Genomic DNA, 19,426 nt, shown 5'->3' with positions numbered 1-19,426 from the left:
CCTAAAACATTTTGAGTGTAGATGCCAGACCCTTTTGGAAATTTCAAAGGGAGGTGTGGACCCTTTTGAATTGTAAGTGTGGGCATTCACATACTTTTGGTTGATCATAGTCATCTTTTTCAAACCCCTTAGACATAGTCTGAGGACTCCCAGGGATCCACAGACCACAGGTTGTACACATCTGCCTATCCAATGCATAACAGCCATATGATATCAAATTATACCAGTATAAGGTGCAGCTTCTGTCTGCATGCTCCTGTACCAGTACAAGTGTAGCAGAATCATCACTCCTTTTAACCTTTATTCTTTCGAGGTTAATGATCTAGCAATTTAACTAAACTTGTAGTGCTTCAGGAGCATGCAGACCAGTTAGACTGTAACAGCTGATCCATGCTTCTGAGTGTCAGCCCTTCCTCCCCTTTTAAAAATGTTTAAAAGTTACTGTTTTCTATAACCTATCATATGTGTATTCCTTTTGAAATAGCGTTCATTGTTGTTTGATCTTTTCCCTGTAGAATTCTTACTCATCTAAAACATATTATGGCAACACAAAGCTAGCAATTTCAAGATTATTGAAACAGTAACGTATGCATCACAGACGTTTATATTAAACTGTTTTCTAATTTAAATATTAAAATATGAATTCATTCTGGAAACTACTTAAGTTTAGGATTTTATTAATCCTATATGCTTAATTATATTATTTCTATTTAGTTTTAATGAAAATTACTGTAATGGTTATACAGGCACACAGTCACTTAATGTTGTCCTGGTTAATGTTATTTTGTTACTATGTTGCCGATCTATTAAAGGACATACTTGTTTGGCAATGTTTGGTTATAATGTTTAGCTGCTGCCTGCCAGTAAGTAACTACTGTGACGTAATTGGATTCCCTTAACATGGTTTTGCTTAGTCGCATTTTTCAAGAACATAACTGTGACATTAAGTGAGGAGTAGCTGTGCATTTGAAATATCAGGGTAGCCTAAGGCATGCAGTATTACTTATTTTATAAAGTATCGCTAAAATACACATGCTGCAATTTTACCAAATTCCATATATTTGCAACATACTTTGATATCATTTTATAGCGGTGTTAAGATGTTCTGTTTAAAAATGCCTGACAGCATATTGTGAATTTTAGTCTATTATGATAACATTTCTTAGTGCACATCGTATTTGCTATATATATCATATTATAAAAATAAATTAAGAATCTTCGTGTTCATATATTGGTCACCAATAGCATTTTAAGTGTAAGATTGTGGCTGGCTTTAATTCAGTTGTATTTCTTAAAACACATGAAATAGATGCAGTATCTTTTCATTATAAAACTGTTTATATGTCTCAAACTTGAAATTGTAAAAATTCTGTCTAGTTAAATTTTAAAATACTTTGTCATTTGTGGTTGATGCCTTAAGGTTGTAACTGTTCACTGCCTCTTCCTTTCCCCCTTCCTCCTCCCTCCTGGAATAATAGCCACCTGAGTCTGTTTAAAAATTCTATTCTTTTATTATAACCATAAAAATTATTTTAATAGTGTGGCGTCTTTGACTGGGAATAGTAGTTTGATATTTTACCATACTCTGTAGGCCCCATCTTTTAGTTAAATATATGTAGACTATTATACTCATTGGGTACATATGCCTTAAGGTGCTTTTCCTAATGCACATTAAATTTAGTATTAAAAATAGGCTACTGTGCATTAAAGCACAGGTTTAGATGTGCCCATTGAGTTCCAAATTACTGGAAGAGGATGTGTTTCTGCTACTTGAGGGTTTGGAGTCCCTGGCTTTGTAAAACCGATGTGTTTGTTCTGTGTGATCCAGAAGATCTCTGTAATGCTTGATTACAATTTATTAATTTACTCATTACAATTTAAGAAGCTTTAAATCCATCATTCCCCCCCACAAGTTTTACATAGACTTTGAGAATAACTTCAGTTTAAGGAAATTGGGTTATGCTACTTAACATGTAGAAAAACCAGATTCTCTTAGTTTTGTAAGCTTTGTGTATTTTCACTAACAAAGGTCTGATTTCTTTTGGCCAGGGGAAGACTATCAGAGAATTGAATTTGGTGTTAATGAAGTTATTAAGACAGAGTCATCTGTGCTGAATAACACCGACTACAGTATTTCAAGCACTCTGAATCCTCAGGCTCCAGAATTTATTCTTGGTTGTGCGCCTACCCAAAAAACTTCCGATGACATCCTTGATGAAACTAACTACAACTCCATTGACTGCCAGTTTAGTGATCCTGCCCTTGCTTTGGATAGCAGTTCCAATGCTGAAAACGATGGCTTATCAGGGGGCCTTGGCCAAAGGGAGCGTAAAAAAAAGAAGAAAAGACCCCCTGGATACTACAGTTACTTGGAAGATGCCAGTGATGGCATGGTTCCCACAGAGGCTCTTGTCAACGGCCATGCAAATTCTTCAGGACTGAATAATATAAGCACAGAGGATACAGAACTTACAGGAGACATAGCATCATCGGTCACGCCAAGGACTTGTAACAGCCCAGAAAATTCTGTGGACTTCATTAGTGAAGCTGTGTCTGATGATTCTGTTTCTAGTGCACTAGATAATACCAGGACTGCAGGGCAGCCTGAGGTATACAGTGTTACTAATTCTGAACAGTTTTGCATCCCCTCAGAGACTGGCAGGGATAGCCCTTTAAGGACAGCTGTTGTACAGCCTTTTGCTGGTACTGATACTACTGAGAGTCTTGGTGTTACTAATGGACAAACACTTGAATCCTCTGGTGAGGGTACAGCTGCCAATGGTGTAGAATTGCACACTGTGGAAAGCACTGACTCAGACCAAGCTAAGCCTGAGGATGCTTCACCTACTACTGAGGCACCAGCCCCGGTTGCAGGATCTGCCCCTGTTAATCAGCCTACAAAATCGTGGGCTAGTCTTTTCCACAATTCCAAGCCCTCTGCTTCCACATCTGTGGCCTATGTTGAGACTAAATATACCCCTCCTGCCACTTCTCCTGTGGTCCCTGAAAAACAGGTTGAAGTCAAAGAGGGGCCTGTTCCAGTTGCAGAGGATCCTGTAGCCATAAAGATTGCAGGTATAGTTAACACGCTAGAGCGGATGTTGCAGTAGAAGGATAACACATTTCTGTCTTTAAAAAGAGTGCACAGTGTTGATAGAAGAAAAAACCTACACTGCTACAATATTAAATTTGATGATGTTAACTGCACAAATTAAAAAAAAAAAAAAAGTCAGATGGTTATTTTAACATTTGGAGCATGCAATGCAATAATGTATTATTTAACAGAAGTATGGTAATACCAGTCGCTTATATGAAGCATTTAACTAAAGTGAGCAGTGATTTAAATATAACAGTACAGATTTTAAACAGTTTGTAGGATTGCTGTAGAGGAGAGAGGTTTTATTTGTATATTTTAGATGGTGTCTTGTTCCTAGTGATTGTGATTTGTTATGCATGTATTCAAACGAAGAAAGTTCAGACACCTTACGATAAGGGTAAGGAATTCAATTAATAACAATATTATCTTGACCATAAAATTGGATAAACATAGTTCGTGATTTTTGAATAAAAATGAAAAACATTGTTTCAGGAAGCTGTGAAAATCTATCTGCATTTGTGTGAATGTTTCATTCCCAAAATCTGGAGACCGAGTCTTCAACATGATAAACCCAAAATAAGCATTTTGTGTTAAAACTGTTGTGACTGATCTGAGAATAAGAAACCTCAGTCCAAATGATACTTTTCAGAGGAGATAATGAAGCACAGAAAAATATGCGTTTTGATCAAAGGTGCCGTTACATAATAGCTCAAAATATTTAAAGAATATGTAAAGGAATCTGATTTAGTAATTCTTTGTCACTCTGTGATGGATGTTTATAATACTGTTTATAATACAATATTATCACATGAATCTGCAATATTGGTGTAAAAATGTGCACGAGTCCTGCTGATATGAGGTAAATTAACTTTGTAAGTAAACTGGGCAGAAGTGAAAAGACTTTCAGGTGAAAGATTGTGAGCATTACTCTGGAACATTCGTGTCAAAACAGTTCCCTAAAAAATGGACTACCTAAGGAGCTTAGAATAGTCAGGTGTTTTTTTTTTTATCAGAGTGGTTTTCTTTAAGGCTTTGAACAGTACTCTCAATTACTGATAAAATATATGTTCCATAGATTTCTTCCTTCCTCTTCCTAGAAGAGGGCTTGGACCTTGCTTAATTCATACCTAAACAAAACAACCCATGTAAGACAAGCATCAAGCCCAGCCTTCCTTAGCTTTTAAACCAAATGAGATCAAATATAGTCAATCCTTCAAAGAAATGGCTGTTTAAAGGTCACTGTCAACTTGAAAATGATTCTTCAATTGAATTTTTTATCAAACTGATACAGTAACTTCTGAAAGATTAAAATGTTTTCTGTAATGATGGCTTTAGTTGAAAACAGATTATTATGTACAAATGATCTTGATCCTATGGGTTCACATGTATGTACTAAAACTACAAAGTGCCTATCATGCCTATAATGCCCTAGGTAGTGAACTTTGGCTATTAAATCACTTTATGTTAAATATTAAATTAGAAGCAGCAGCCTGAGATTACAGGCATCATATTGCCTTTCTCTAGTCACTTGAGCTTTTCGCTTGCATGAGCAAAATGTGTTTGTCTGAAGGGGAAAAGGAATTAACTAAATCATACTTGAATACACCCAACCCCTCATAATACTACATGTATGGAACCAGCAAAAGTCTGTGGTATTAAGGGGAGATGACGGTAGCTGAAGTTGCGTGCAACTGGTGCTTATTCATTTTCCGATGGCTTCACAAAGAGCAGTGCCTCACAGCTAAATTTGCAGGTGATTAGAATTTCTACCCTGCCCCTTTTGTGTATTTATGTGAACTTATATAATGTCCACGTGTGCCATTTATTTAATATCTAACATAGGACCCATAAAAATTAAGGTCTTTAAAAAAAAATTAGAAGGTAATGAACTGAAGGAAGGATGGTATAGTCAGCAATAATCTTGCTTTGAGCAAGGGTCTGGACTAGGCGACCTAGGGAGGTCCTTTCCAGCCCTACTTTCTTATCCTGTAGTTGCAACAGGCATGTTAGATAATGGTACCTTTTCAAACTGATCTTTTTCACATGCACTTCTATCTGCAGCACATTTATCTTGCCACATGTTCTCGTGCTTCAAGAAACTGAAGACTGCTAAGCATGACTCACTTTTTCCAGCAGACTTTTTTTACCACTAATTTTGGAAGGGGGGATTAAAAAAAGTCAAGGTGCATTGACTTAGCATGCAGTCTGCCTTTAAAATGGAGTTTCAAGTATGCTGATGATAACTGGAAAGGACTGTTCAAGTCTAGGAATACACGTTAGACTAACATCTTTGAGTCTTAAATTAGGCCTTGCCATTTTTTTGTTTAAAAAAGCAGGATTTTTAATAAATCCTGTACTACTGTTTTTTTGCCACCAGGTGGGAGCAGAGACTTTTTGGTTTGTAATATGCTAACATAACATGGTTTTTCTTCCATTTCTTTTGCAATTTGGCTTCTTGATAATGCTACTTTGACACAGGAGACATCTGCAATATAGTTCATTTTCGAAAAGGAGACAGCAGTTAATTAGAAATTACTTACTTGTGATGCTGTTACAGCTCTAACTTTGAGCTATAATTATAAAGGACAATCAACATAAGATCTAAACCACTCTATTAAAACTCTCTTCCACTGTCACATTTCTCATATTTAGAGAAAGATAATGATGTATATTGGCTGTTAAATATTGGAAAACATTTTGAATCTGTTTTGGACAGCAGATACATTAAGCAAGTTTGAGGGGTGTATACTTTATATATACATGTAAAATATGAAAACACATTTCACAATATGCCTTATCTGGGGCCAGGGACGGACCTAAAACAGTTTGTTCATGCAACTGATGGATTTGCTGTTAAATGAAATGAGGCATTTGCCTTAGAAACTGCCAGAATAGAGCCGAAATTAATATTGGAACTGAAGTATTGTACAGGTGGAAACATAAATATAATTTCTACTATTTTTCACAAAAAAAGGGTTAATAGTAATCAGAAACGCAACAAGTTTTTTTTAAATGTAGGAATAGGATTTCAGGGTGAGGGAGGAATCACTGAAGAAGGTAAAAATAAGGTGATATATTCAACAAATTAAATGTACTATTTATAAGCATCTAAACTATAGTAAAGTGATAAATGCAGATTTAAAAAAAAATAAATTGTTTTAAATTCAGCCTAATTTTACTGCTTTGACGGGATAACTGACTAGTAAATAAGAGAGAGTCGATCTGAAATAAGTTGACTTCAAAGGGATTTTTAATACTCATATGGATTTCTTATAAGCAAAAAAAAATCTGGCGTAGATGAATTCATGATGAGGTTAGCATGCTGGTTGTAAAAGGCAGGGTAGAGATGCACCTTATAGACTAAGATATACATATACATATTTAGTGTGTATGCATATGCGTACCTTAGTCTATAAGGTGCATCTCTACCCTGCCTTCTGCCTGACTTCAGACTAATGGCTAACTTCTTCACACCAGTTGTAAATTCATATTCGTGGTTCCTTATGTGGCTTACTGTTGAGCTGGAAGGAATTTCAAGTTAAGACACTCTGCAGAGGTCTGCACTGAGTCTGATTGTGTCTTTATTAATGACTTGGCTGATGAAGTAAAAAGTACACTTATAAATTAGTGACACTAAAAGAAAGATGTTGAAGGCAGTTCAGGGGACAGGATTAAAATTCAAAATGATCTTGATAAAATGGATAAATGATTTGAAATGGCCAGATGCAGCATCATACTTAGGAAGGTGCCGTTGAATACGTGGGTGTCATATTGGATCATAAAATGAAATATTAATCATTTGTGGTGCTGTTGTAAAAAGGACAAATGCCACTCTGGATAAACTAATAGAAGTGCCTTTGTTAGGACTCAGAAAGTAATTGTTCTGTTTGGTCCTAGGAAGGTATTATCTGGCATACCATGTCCAGTTTTTAGGCACCATACTTTCAAATGTGGACAAATTTGATAGTCTGGAAGAGAGAAATGAATAAAAATGTAGAACATTACCTATGACAAATGGATGGAAAAACTAATTGCTCTAGAAGGGCAGATTGAAAGATGGGAAGTCACAGTTAGGTCTGTAGAACGTATAAAGAAGGCAGTTATTAATTGCCGTCTAGCATTATTATGGAGAGAGCCAAAAGAAACTGGGTTTTCCACCAAGGATTTAGCTTACATTGTTAGGAGGACATTTCTTGCTGAAAAGATTTTTAAGGATTGTGTCACAATCATAAGATTCTTAAATTTACATGTTTGTAAATAGTTTACTTCTATGAAAGTATTGCTTTAAATGAGTGACTGACAACTCTTTCCAGTGCTTGACCATATTTTACGACATGGGGTCAGTATTTCCCTCTTATTTTACTCAGAAAGGGGGAAACATGTGTAATCCTTTTTCTTCCTGTTACTCCCTCAGAGCAAGAATCCACGCTCCCAAATAGATTCATTTTTGTTTTGAAACCATGATAGAAATCGGCTTGGCAGTCAGTCATTTTGGGTTGAGTAATTTCTGCCTCCTTTCTTGATTGACTGAAATTGGAATTTAAATGAGTGTATGTAACTACAAGGAATAAGTTATGATAGTATGATTATCAAATTAGTGTTAATAAAATGCTGCTAAAAAGTTTGAGAAAATGAGATATGAGTGATGTTTTAAGAAGATACTGGGGGTGGGGAATGGAATAAACAAGTTTTTTCCAGATTTCTAACTAAAGTAGTAGTTACCATTAAAAGGGAACAGTACAGTGTTTAGCTTACCCTAAGAACTAGAACTGCAAAGAATACAGGGAAGTATGTTTATGTGTTTATGAAACTTCAGCTTCTGTTTATACTTTTGATTTTTTTTTTTCCCTGTTCATTAGGTTTGGAAGCAAGATGCTAGATTTAGCATGATAATTGGGTTTTAACACAGCAGTTACTGGAGGTATAAAATACCCAGTGTTATAATGGACATCTCTGGTAGAAATTCCAAGAAATAAGCCTGTAAGCATTCCTACCTTTAAAGGAAAATTTGTGGGGCAAATATTCTAAGACTAAATCATTAGCTACAGCTTCTGAAACATTTCAGCATTAATCAGTTAGGTAAAATTAGTATACAGAACCTCTTTAAACAACATTTTATCACAAATGTGTGTGTCAGTGTGGAAAAGCTGTAGTCTTTCCATTTAGGGCCAGTCTGTACATGCAGGTAAAGGTGCCATAGGATCTAATGTGCAACCCATGTAATTGCACCTCCTGCCATGCCACGTGCATGGTAGAAAGTGTGATTGTGGGATCACTAATCAGATCCCATCACGCCTTACTGCTGATACAGGATAGGCCTGACCTTGGGCCCCCGCTGCACTGGCAGGAAGCAAGTTCCCGCAGTTTGGAGCTTTCTGAGCTGATAGGGTTCCCAGCTGCAGGAGTGCTCCAACCACCCCTGCAGCTGGGAGACCACAGCAGTTGCTGTGTCCCAACTGTGGCGGGGTGCATGCGGCACCCTGGCAAATGACAGATTTCAGCACCTGCAGTCTCCCAGCTTCAGGGGCGTAGGCTACACATGCAAATTAAAGCTGGATAGAAACCAGCTACCAAGTTATTACACGTTTTCCAACAATAACTATAGTTTGCTGGACCTTTTTAAGGCACCATAGTTAGTTTGCACATGTAGCCAGTCTGAATTCATTGCAAAGTTTTACCAGGTAAATGTGCAGTAGATGTAACATGTAGAGAGGGCCTTTATACATTTTAGATGGTTTTACTTTCCTGATGCCAGAAATAGTTATTAATTAGATTGGTGAAGGATTTAAATGTTCTGAGATTTCCATTCTGTTTCCTTTTGATAAGAGTGAACTTGTCACAAAATCACTAAATTAGCATTGCAGAGTAATCCGTGTTAATGAAGAAAAATGATCTAGTAGAGCATACTGTGTGAAAAAGGACTTGGCTTTTGTTCACAGTTTTGTTTACCTGCTGTGTAATCTTGAGCAAGTTGCTTCGCTACTTAATGCCTCTAGTTCTCCAGTAACACCTTTTTATTCTTTTGGATGCATTTGACCTATTTAATCCCTGCTGTGAAGATTTTAATGGAATGTCTACATTGTTAGTTAGGGTTGCTCCCAGGCCCACTGTGCTCTGACCCTTGTCTGCCAGTCGCCCACATTACAAACTCACAGGCTTATGGCTGGAAGGTTAAAACTAGATGTTGCCAAATGAAGTGGATCACTGTGCTGTGGCGCAGCTAATCTGCTTCACAGGGTGAAACACATTGCCCCTTGGTACAGGACAAGGGGTAATGTGATCTCCCAGCTTTCCTTGCCCAACCATACCCAGGGCACGGGTCTGGCTGAGCCAGGAAAGTGCTGCAGAGGTAACAGATGCCTGCCTCAATAAACCAGCAAAATCTGTTAGCACCTTTTGCTCTGCCACTGGTTTTTCCTTTCATGTGGTGTGGCAGAGGGACTTGGCATCTGTTCAGCATCTGTGCTGCCATAAAAATTTTTATGGGGGCACAAATGAAACATCAGGCAATGTCTGGTTCATATTTCCTGGCGTACGTCCAGCCAGTTTTCCTCCTTAGCCTACGCCTTGTCTTAAGTGTGTTCCCAGTCTACCCAACCTAAGCAGGGTTGAAATACTGAGATTCTGCTTGTGACCTTTTTGCACCTATTTCCTGTGTCCGCTGATGTGATCTGAGCATAGTACAGAAGGAAATGCGGCGGGGCGGCATGAGTCCTCAAAGGGCACTGCTTGGGTTTCCAGTTGCTTTTCAGTGGGCCTTACTAGGAATTAGTCTGCCTGCCACTTCTCTCTCCTGTGTTTCACATATATAACAGCAAAAAAATATTGGGGGAGGAGCAGCTTGTGTGGTTCAGCACAGTTGCGGGCAATCCTAGAGTTGCCCGAAATAAGAGGTATAGAAATACCCGTAGTGTTTGATACATTTTTACAGTGCCTAGCACTGTGTGGTCCCAGTTTAGTTTGGAGCTAAATGCTACTGTAATAAAAATAACAGTAATTTTCTCTTATTTTGGAGGTGTATTTGCTTAAGTTCCACATTTCATTTAAACATTTGTTGCCATCGTTCAAGTTCTAAACAGCTCAGATTTTAGAAACAACTTCCTGCCTAGTTTCCTATTACAGGTTCCTGAGTAAGGGACAAGACTTTCGAAAGTGCTCAATCCCGGTTGTGCTCGCTGTTGCAAATTTGGCCACTTTTTTTCCTTTTTTTTTTTTTTTAAGTGCCCCAGTTGTGGATCCTGAACAATTTTCAAGATTTGACTCAAGTTCTTAAAAGTTACGCCACTGCTGAGACATTTGAAAGAAAAAAAAACAATGGGCAATGTTTTATATAGGTCAATGTTTTATACTTCCTCTGTGACTGTAAACCAGCCAGCAGCTAACACAAACTTCCCAGAGCTGTGTTAACATTAATCCCTGTTGTTGCACAAAGATAGTTTTGGCATAAATCAGGGTTAAGTTGAAACTTCTAAACTAAAATGACTATCTCAGTTGAATTGCATTCAGACCAGGGGAGAAGCTTGCCACACATTCTAGAAGATTAGTGTCAGAGTATTAAATTGATAAGAGTTATGTATATTAACTTCCCCTTTCCCCAAAGAAAAAAACCAATATACATGTTGTTATAAAAAAGTAATAATAACCGTACCCAAATCCTGTAATGGTTTTAGAAGATCATTAGAGTTAGAAAAGCTTTTGATATAGCAGCCTTCACTCCTACCTAAAGTCGAGATGATTTTCCATAGAAAAGAGAATGTATATTTGATATCAATCTCCTATTGCTCTTAAGAGGACTCTGAGGTATTACAATCTAATGATTTTAAGAATCTTGATGGATAATTTTTACTATGATGAAATCTTTAAACTAATTTAACTCTCTCTTCTGCTAAATTTATTTTTTCATTCTACAGAATTACTGGAGAATGTAAAATTAATACATAAACCAGTATCTTTGCAACCACGAGGGCTGATCAATAAAGGAAACTGGTGCTACATCAATGCTGTATCCTTATCTTGGAGAATGAATTTAATTTAAGCTTATGTTTGTATATTATGGCAGTTGTCAAGTTAAGTTTGTTCTGTTTGTACAATAAACAATTCACATTAGATTAACAAAGTAATTCCTGGTTGCCTGCTCGCTAGTATTTTTCTTTAAAAAAATAAAAATAAAAATGCACTTCAGCTATGATGCATGCATTAAAAAAAACCCTTTATATTTACATAATAATAGGAACGGGGGTATTCTGGTGAGGGTCGGTTTGTTTTTATTTTTTCTAAGAAAGCACCTACAGAAAATGTTATCTTTTGTTTTCCATATCCCTTCCTTGCAGATGTTTCTGCTTTTTGTGTTGACAACACAGAATCAAAGAAAGTGAATCAAAATAAGTTAAATAGGTACATTGGGAACATAGGACTGGAAGGGACCTGCTTAATCATGGAATCCAGTTCCCTTGTAGACCAATTGTCATATGACGCTGTTCCTAAATTGCCAGGCTTAATCTTAAATCTGGCTAGCTTGTTTGTCCCCCAGTACTTCAATTGGAGGGCTGTTACAGAAATTTTAATCCCCTGGTTATAAATTCTCTGATTTCTAGCGTACATTTATTCAAGGACAGATTTATGTCTGTCTGTTCTTGTGCCAACGTTGGCCCGGTATTTTAAGTTGCTGATCTTCCTTGGTTATTTGTCCATCTATGTAGAGAGAGCAGTCATATCCCCTCCCTGCCTTCATGTGCTTTGTAAGCACTCTTGAAAGGTAACTTGTGCATTCTCATGATCATTCTGATTAGTCCTGCTTCAGTTTGGGAGTCTTTCATGAACATAGGCAGAATTGTATACAGTATTTCAGATGAGGTCTCTTCTGCTGCCTTGTTGAAAGGTGTTAATTCTACCTTCAGTCTGCAGGAATGCATTTTCTCATATGTTCCAGCTTCTAGTTTGCTTTTTTCAAGACCTTATCACAACTGCACAATTATGGTCATTTTGTAAATGACTTATAGTCCTAGATCTTTTTTGTCCTTGTTTCCAATTGATATGCCTCCATTCATTTTTGGCTTTGCTAGTAATGGTCAAGACATTTGATTTTTGGGACTTTTTGAGGGTGAAAAGCTGTCTTACGTTCTGTATTCACTTTGTCTTCTTCCTAATAGCTCTTCAGGAAACCTAGAAGGTCTTACCATTTATAAACTCCCTCTCTCTTTTTTTTTTAAAGACGTTTTTATAGTTAGTTTTTACCTGTATTGTATGTTTTCCTTGAGATGAAAGATTTGAAGTGTGTGAAAGAGATGAATAGATTGAAGCTAAGTCATGTTATGCTGTTAGGTTTTTTTTAATGTGATTTCTATGAGTCAGTTGTTTAACAAGCTTACATAATGTGTGTTCGTTAATTGTAATGATTGGATTGTCTATGTTTCAGATTAATATTAAGCTTTAAAATTACTGGAGATTAAATATCTAATCTTGCTTTTGTGACTGTTTCCTTAATACTATTATACAGACATTGCAGGCCTTGGTTGCTTGCCCTCCAATGTATCATTTAATGAAGTCCATTCCAATGTATTCAAAATCACAACGGCCATGCACCTCAACACCAATGATAGACAGCTTGTAAGTTAAACCGGTTACAAATTCTCAGTGTCTCAGTTTGCTTAAGTACATGAACTCAACCCAGTGTTTTAGCAAACCACTGTATTACTGCAGTTGAAGAAAACTGACACAGTAACATTTAAGACCCATAAATTACTGGGGATATTTTAGTTTAGCTTTCAAATGGCATTTTAATTTTATAGCCAACTTCTGATATTACTTACAGGCAGTCAAGGAGGGAGAATATTTTCCACTGTTTTATTTCCTGTGGATCAGCTTAGCTCAGAAAGATTGTTTTGAATAAGCTGAAGGGGACTGAATCTGCAACATGGCTGTGTAGTAAAGCTCAAAAACCCATTTAATCATTTTTTTTTCTTTGGGAGACAAAGGATGACCATGTTAATTTGTGCATGGTTTTTTTTAAATCTTACTAATGTGGACTTGGGGTTTTTTTTGGACTTGTCAGGGACTACTGTGATCTAATATTCTGACTGTTTTATCTGATAACTTATCCTGCACAAATACTTTTTATGTAATATGCTGATGATGCCTAGATGTTCTTTCTGTCTCATTTCAGCATTCGCTTGATGAATGAGTTCACTAATATGCCGGTACCTCCTAAAGCAAAACAAGGTGAGTTGGGAGTAAACACCTTCTTCAAAATAGATTTCTACGTTAAATATTAAAAGCCAAGGGTGTCAAACTTACGATCCCTTGGCTGGATCCACCCTATGGGTTGCTGGATCCACCCCATTTGCCAATCCCGGCGCCATGTGCTGCATACACTGTGCCACTGGAGCAACCCTGCATATTGACTCTGAGGCTGGTCCGGATTGGGCTGTGCCAGAACCAGCACCCAGGGCCAGTCTGGTGAGGCACTGCAGGCAGAGTGCATCCTATACTGCCCCACCTGTGCTGCATATGGCATGTATGGCCATTCCAGTCCTGCACACTGCATGCAGTGGCCCTGGGGCTTGTCCTGCATTTGGAATAGGGGTCTGGCACATGGGCTATATGCAGAGCCCCACCACCGCACCCCTGCACATGGATTGTGGTGCAGCCCAATCTGGACTGGTCCTGGAGCCAGCATGCAGGGTTGGTTCAGTGAGGTGCTGCATGGACTTGACCCCCTGTACAGCCTGCAGCACTGGCTTCAGCCAGTACACATCCCATGGTGGCCCCACATGGTGTGGGCATAGCAAGCCCCAGGGCAATGTGTACTATGTGCTGTGCGTTGACTGGACCCAGATTGAGCACCATGAGCTCTACGTGGGGGATCAGTCCTGGTCTGGGTTGCAGACTAGCCCAGTGACCATCATCCAGCCCATAAGCCAGAAGAGTTTGATACCCTACAGTAAGCTCATGGTGCAGGGATCTTTTCTGTATTACGTGCTTGCATCAATCAACCAAGTGCCATCTTTGTCAAGAGGGTTAGTAACATGATGGGCAAGTGCTCTCCCTTTGGTTCAATCTGTTGTTAGTCTAGCCGCTCTTTATATGGAATAGTCTTCTGTGTCTGTGTATCGTCTCTTTGGTTGACCCTCTTCCCTGGTATATAGCCCTGTTATATCCTTTTCTTGCCTCTTTTTTCTGTTCAGCGCTTTCTTCCCATTTTGGACCATAACAGAGAGAATCATCTCTTTGTTGTTGCTTGTATAGTTCCTGACATAATATGGTTGGGAGCTCATTAGTATTTGTTCTCCTCCTCCTTCCTTTCAGGCTCTATGAATCCTTGAGTTTCTTAGCTGCTCTTGGACTAATTCTACTGCTCTCTGTCAAAGGAATATTTCTCCCATTAGAGAAGTAACATTTATGAACTTTGGCCTTTCCCAGTTGCCACAATTACTTCTTGCTTGATTAAAAGGGCATGCACTGCAAGCATTGCTTTTCTGTCTTAACTTGGACAATCTGCTGAAGTCGTGGGATATGCCTCTAACAGAATAAAGCAGTAGGGCTGTGTGAAACGGGCCCTATTCAATTCGGATTCCGATTCGGCCTGAATCAGGGACAGTGATTCAATCGATTGATTTGGATCACTGTCCCTGATTTTGATTGGGCCAAATCCAAATCTGAAGATTTGATGCTGATTTGACGAATCAGCCATTCGGACACAGGCACAGTTTAAAAGGTTTTTTTTACTTACCTTGAGGTAGCAGATGCAGCTTGTGATTACTGTGGTGCTGGGGCGCATGGAGCATACCACAGGAGCATGGGGGGCTCTCCAGCCTTCTCAGCAGCAAACCCGGATGTGGACTGGAAGTACTTCCGTGTCTGCCGAGGAGTGCGCTGAGGGCCTCCCTGTGCCTGGCTCAATGATTGGCTGCAGGGGACCCCAGGTTCCCCCCAGCCCCAAGAGGCACCAGTGGCAGAGCCGGAGGGGCGTGAGGGGCCACCCTGTGCGCTTGCCAGCAGACCAGAAAGCGGACCAGAAGTGCTTCTGGTCCACTTCTAGGTCTGCTGCCAAACAGGCTGGGGAGCCCCCCGTGCTTCTGTGGGATGCTGCATCTGCCCCAGCACCACAGTGTTCAGAGCTCTTGCTACCTAGCGATGTGTAGAAAAAACATTTAAAGATGTATCTACATCCGAATCTGTCTGAATTGATTCGGAGGGGTTCCAACTCGATTCGGAGAGATTAAAGGGTCCTCTAATTGGATTCAGATTTTGAGATTCAGCCACCGAAACAGGCCGTATCTCCACTGAATCAAATCAGGGACCGAAGCTTCACATAGCCCTATAAAGCAGTACCCTGCAGATAACCTAAGTTAACTACACACACTAGGAGGAAGCAGGCTAGGTGCTTCAGCATGGCATATTTACTAGGTTTAAAAAATCCTGTTAAGAAGTAGACCAAATTTGTTCTGATGCAGTGCTGTGCACTGATCTGGCTATTCTGTTTCTACTTAGAGAGCTACTGCACAGGGAGCTAGTTGAAATATTTCTGCTTGGTGTTTTGCCCTATGTAGGCAAACCTTTTGATTTCAGTTTATTTACAATCTTTGATTCTGTTCAACCGCCCTGGTTCCTATTGTATCTTTTCTGTTATCATCATCCTCCCTTATAGACCCCAAGAATTTATCTTAGTGTTTTTAAGGTAGTTGTCTGCCTTTGTTTTTTTTAATCAAGGGCCTAAACTTTGCATCCAGGTGTAACAATACAGTCCTAAAGCAATCATTCCTGAGTTGTGCTTTAGTTTTTTCCCTTACTTTACATAATATAAAAACTTTACAAATGTGTGATTTCTGTTTAAAAATTTAAAAATCTGTCACGTGAATACATGAAGGGGGAAGAAGTAAGATCTTCCCTACCTTAATTACAATATCTTTTTCAGTTTCATTTTATCTCTAAATTCATTTTAGTCTGATTTTTTTCTTAAAAAGAAAGAAGATATTTTTACTTGAGTAATTTATGCACATGTATTTCAGTATAATCCTGGATTAAATATGGTGTATGTTTCATACTGTAAGGAAGCATGATGGAAAAAGTCAGCTGTTCTAATGGTTTCCAAATAGGTTAGACATTTTTTGTGGTTTGTCTTAAAATTTCAAGCTGGAAAACAAGTGTCTTTTGCAGTTGGTTAATTTTTTTGGTTACTAACTGTATTCTGGTAATGTCAACATAATTTTTGAGGCCAGAGCTCTGTATCAGTTTGAGCATTCAGTGTCAATAAGTATTGCTTTTTTCCTAGCGAATATAATGTAATGAGTGGCCTCTTAGGTGTAGAAGCATAAGCAGGGAGGTTTACTCCTGGGCTCTCCGAGTACACAGTCGACACAGAAAATAGAGAAAGTAGATCTCAGATTGTGAATTTGTCCTTGGGTTTTTTGGGGGGGGGTTTTCCGTGTGTACTTTCACATTTTTTGGTCAACATTACTTGGAAGAGCAGAGAGACTACTGACATGTTTTAAAATACTGTTTGGTGTTTTCAGGTATTAGATGACTTCCTCATTAGAATGGATATACATGATTCTTGAGAAGTTGCGGGGATAGGGAGCTGTCACTTAGGGAGCCTAGGCTTGATTTTAAGAAAAGCTCACTTCAGTTTTTTACATTTAATAATAAGATAAGTTTGAGACCCTAAAAAGCTGCTGATATACAAGGTTCTTTAGCAAATATGTATTAAAAATCCATGTAAGATGCAGTTCCAAACACTGGTAAGTAAAATATCTGAAGTGGAACTGTAGGGTGCCCTATGTTAATTATGGTAGCTAGTAAAGTAGATTTGTAAAAATATACTCTTATTTCACAGGAAAAGTACCTGATTTTAAAAAAAATCTTAATACACTGATTTTTCTCAGGTCAGACAAATTATAGATTTTTTTAATTTGTTAATTTTAACAGCTTGGTTATAGAAGAACATGATTCATCTATAATCTAAAGATGCTTTCCCCTTAAACTTTCCACTTCACAATACCCTCCATACGGCTTATCTTCATACTATGTCATTTCTGTTTGCTTTGCAGCTTTAGGTGATAAAATTATGAGAGACATTCGGCCAGGAGCTGCTTTTGAACCTACGTACATTTATAGACTGTTGACAGTTATCAAGTCTAGTCTGTCAGAAAAGGTACTGTTTTAAATGTAAGCTGCTTATTTTGCAGTGTATATACAACAGATTATATTTGAAAGCAGTGGGTGCTCTTAAGATAATTTTTCTAAATAAAATAAAAACCATAACATTGGTCACATGATGAAGTCTTATAAGAAGCTATAGTTGACATTAAGACTAGCTTTCAGCCTTAGGCTCCGAGTTGTGTTATAACAACTGAAATCAGATACATTTCTTTTCGTTTTTGAAATTTCCTGAAAATGGAAAGGATAGTGTCTTGTCTTATATCTACCGTTAAGTCTGTGGACACTCAAAAGTAGTGTATTAATAGCTTAATCTTTTATTCAGGGCAGACAAGAAGATGCTGAAGAATACCTGGGATTCATCTTAAATGGACTACATGAGGAAATGCTCATCCTAAAGAAACTTCTGTCTCCGCAGAATGAAAGTTAGTTTTCGTAGCAAGCTTACCTTTATTTTTTCAAATACTTAACATGTAAAGTCTTCATATTTTTGAGTAGATGAAGGTGAGGGAGATGCATTCTCATTAAGGGGAGGGATTTGACCATGTGTTAAGCTGATGGTAGAATTCCACGTGGCACAACTCTAGAGGGAGCTTACGTGACACAAGTGTATAACTTTTAACTTTTTTTTTTGACTTTTCAGAATCTGCAGCTAGGATAAAATGGGATTGTATTTGCAAAGTTTATTACTGGAGAGTATCTGTTGGAAAAGCATAAAAGTATTATGTCAAAATAGTTATAGGGGGAAGCATCTCACTCACACCTAACACTTCTACTGGCTATGAGGACTTGGTTTGATAACAGTAAAGTAGCTTGTTATTGAAGGCATGAAGAGATTTCAACTGAAAAAAATGATTGCAAGTAACTCAGTAGTACTTGGTACGCAAACTTTATTTAAAAGTAAATATAGCTGTGGTTTCCTACTACTCAGAATGTCTTAATTGTGATTTGTCTGGCGTTTTTGACCTTTTTCAAGATGGCACCGTAGTAAAAGAATATAATTGATCCGTGACTTCTGAACAGGTGTTGGTTAAGCTGTTATTTTCTGTACGAGAAATTTGGGCAAACAAGCTCTAATAGTTTTGTATTTATTTATAATGGGGCATATTAATTGGTTTTAATAATATCTTGCTGACAAGATTAAAAATCCACAAAATTTTCAGTTTATTTTGAACAACTGGCAAGGTTTCCAGGCAGCCTAGAAACAACAGAATTATAGTTTATATAAACTTTTATTTTTATGTTTGGGTGCTCAATTTAGAAACGAACAAAAATACAGTAGCCCGTTTTATCATCCTGTTTTCTTTTTTCTTTAAAAAGAAATAAAAAACTGTCTATCTCTGTAAGTTCTCTCTAGCATAAAGCTATCAGTCATGTATTGAGTGTAGCTGTATAATAAAATACAGAACTTTGAGTCTGGCACCTGTAAAGGAATATATTTGCTGAACCTTAAGTATATTGTAAAATATCTGTGTAAAAAAGGAGTCCGGTTTTACTAAGAGATAGGTCTAACTCTTCTAGAATAACATTTGACTTTCTGCAGTTCTACCGAAAAGGTTCATTATCAGAAAATACTGTATTCTCACATACAAAACATCCCCAAACAAATTGTGCCCCTTGTTTTTTGAAGGCATCTTGTAGGGCAGAAAAAAAGATTTTTCGAGCCCTGGCCAAATCTCTGACAGAGTAAGTCCTGAAAACACAGAGTGTCCAGGAAGTGTGTTTTCTCAGGAGACGAGGCAGTTAGCATCAGGAAGCTCCCCACTTCTTTGTCTTGGGATGCCACATTCCTGGACACTCTGTTCCCAGAAGGACTTACTGGCCACATCTGTACGAGATGCTACTGTGCAGTAGCATTGGGGGTACTAACTGTGACGCAACGCTACTGTGCAGTAGTAACAAGCTGTACTGATTTCGGAGATGATGGTGCTTGTGAGAAAATAGGGTATATAGGGTACTAACTAGTTCTGTCTTTGCATTTTACAGACTCGTAGGCAAGCTGCATAGGCTTGTCCTACTGTGCAGAAGTGTCAGAAAAAAACCACGCAGGGATGCTACTGTGCAGTAATGCCAGTTGCTGCGCAGTCATTTAGTACTTGGTTATGCGCAGTAACAGCTGCTTGGTCTGCCACTTGTGTAGATGCAACCACTGTGTCATCGAGTAACTGTTGCACA

General features: G+C 38.1%; 1 protein-coding gene across 1 annotated transcript in view; it reads left to right on the top strand.

Moving 5' to 3' along the window:
- Positions 1–19,426, top strand: part of USP10 (ubiquitin specific peptidase 10) — a 55,549-nt gene that overhangs the window by 21,864 nt on the left and 14,259 nt on the right. Inside the window, exons 4-9 of the mRNA XM_090061978.1 lie at positions 2,050–3,075; positions 11,008–11,099; positions 12,594–12,703; positions 13,260–13,315; positions 17,143–17,246; positions 17,577–17,676. Of these exons, the coding sequence (XP_089918104.1) occupies positions 2,050–3,075; positions 11,008–11,099; positions 12,594–12,703; positions 13,260–13,315; positions 17,143–17,246; positions 17,577–17,676 (1,488 nt within the window). The remainder of the gene's footprint in view (positions 1–2,049; positions 3,076–11,007; positions 11,100–12,593; positions 12,704–13,259; positions 13,316–17,142; positions 17,247–17,576; positions 17,677–19,426) is intronic.

This window comes from Crocodylus siamensis, chromosome 9 (assembly GCF_052110815.1).
Source record: "Crocodylus siamensis isolate JL-2025a chromosome 9, ASM5211081v1, whole genome shotgun sequence".
NCBI classification, from domain to species: domain Eukaryota; kingdom Metazoa; phylum Chordata; order Crocodylia; family Crocodylidae; genus Crocodylus; species Crocodylus siamensis.
This window is presented reverse-complemented; position numbering and strand designations above follow the sequence as displayed.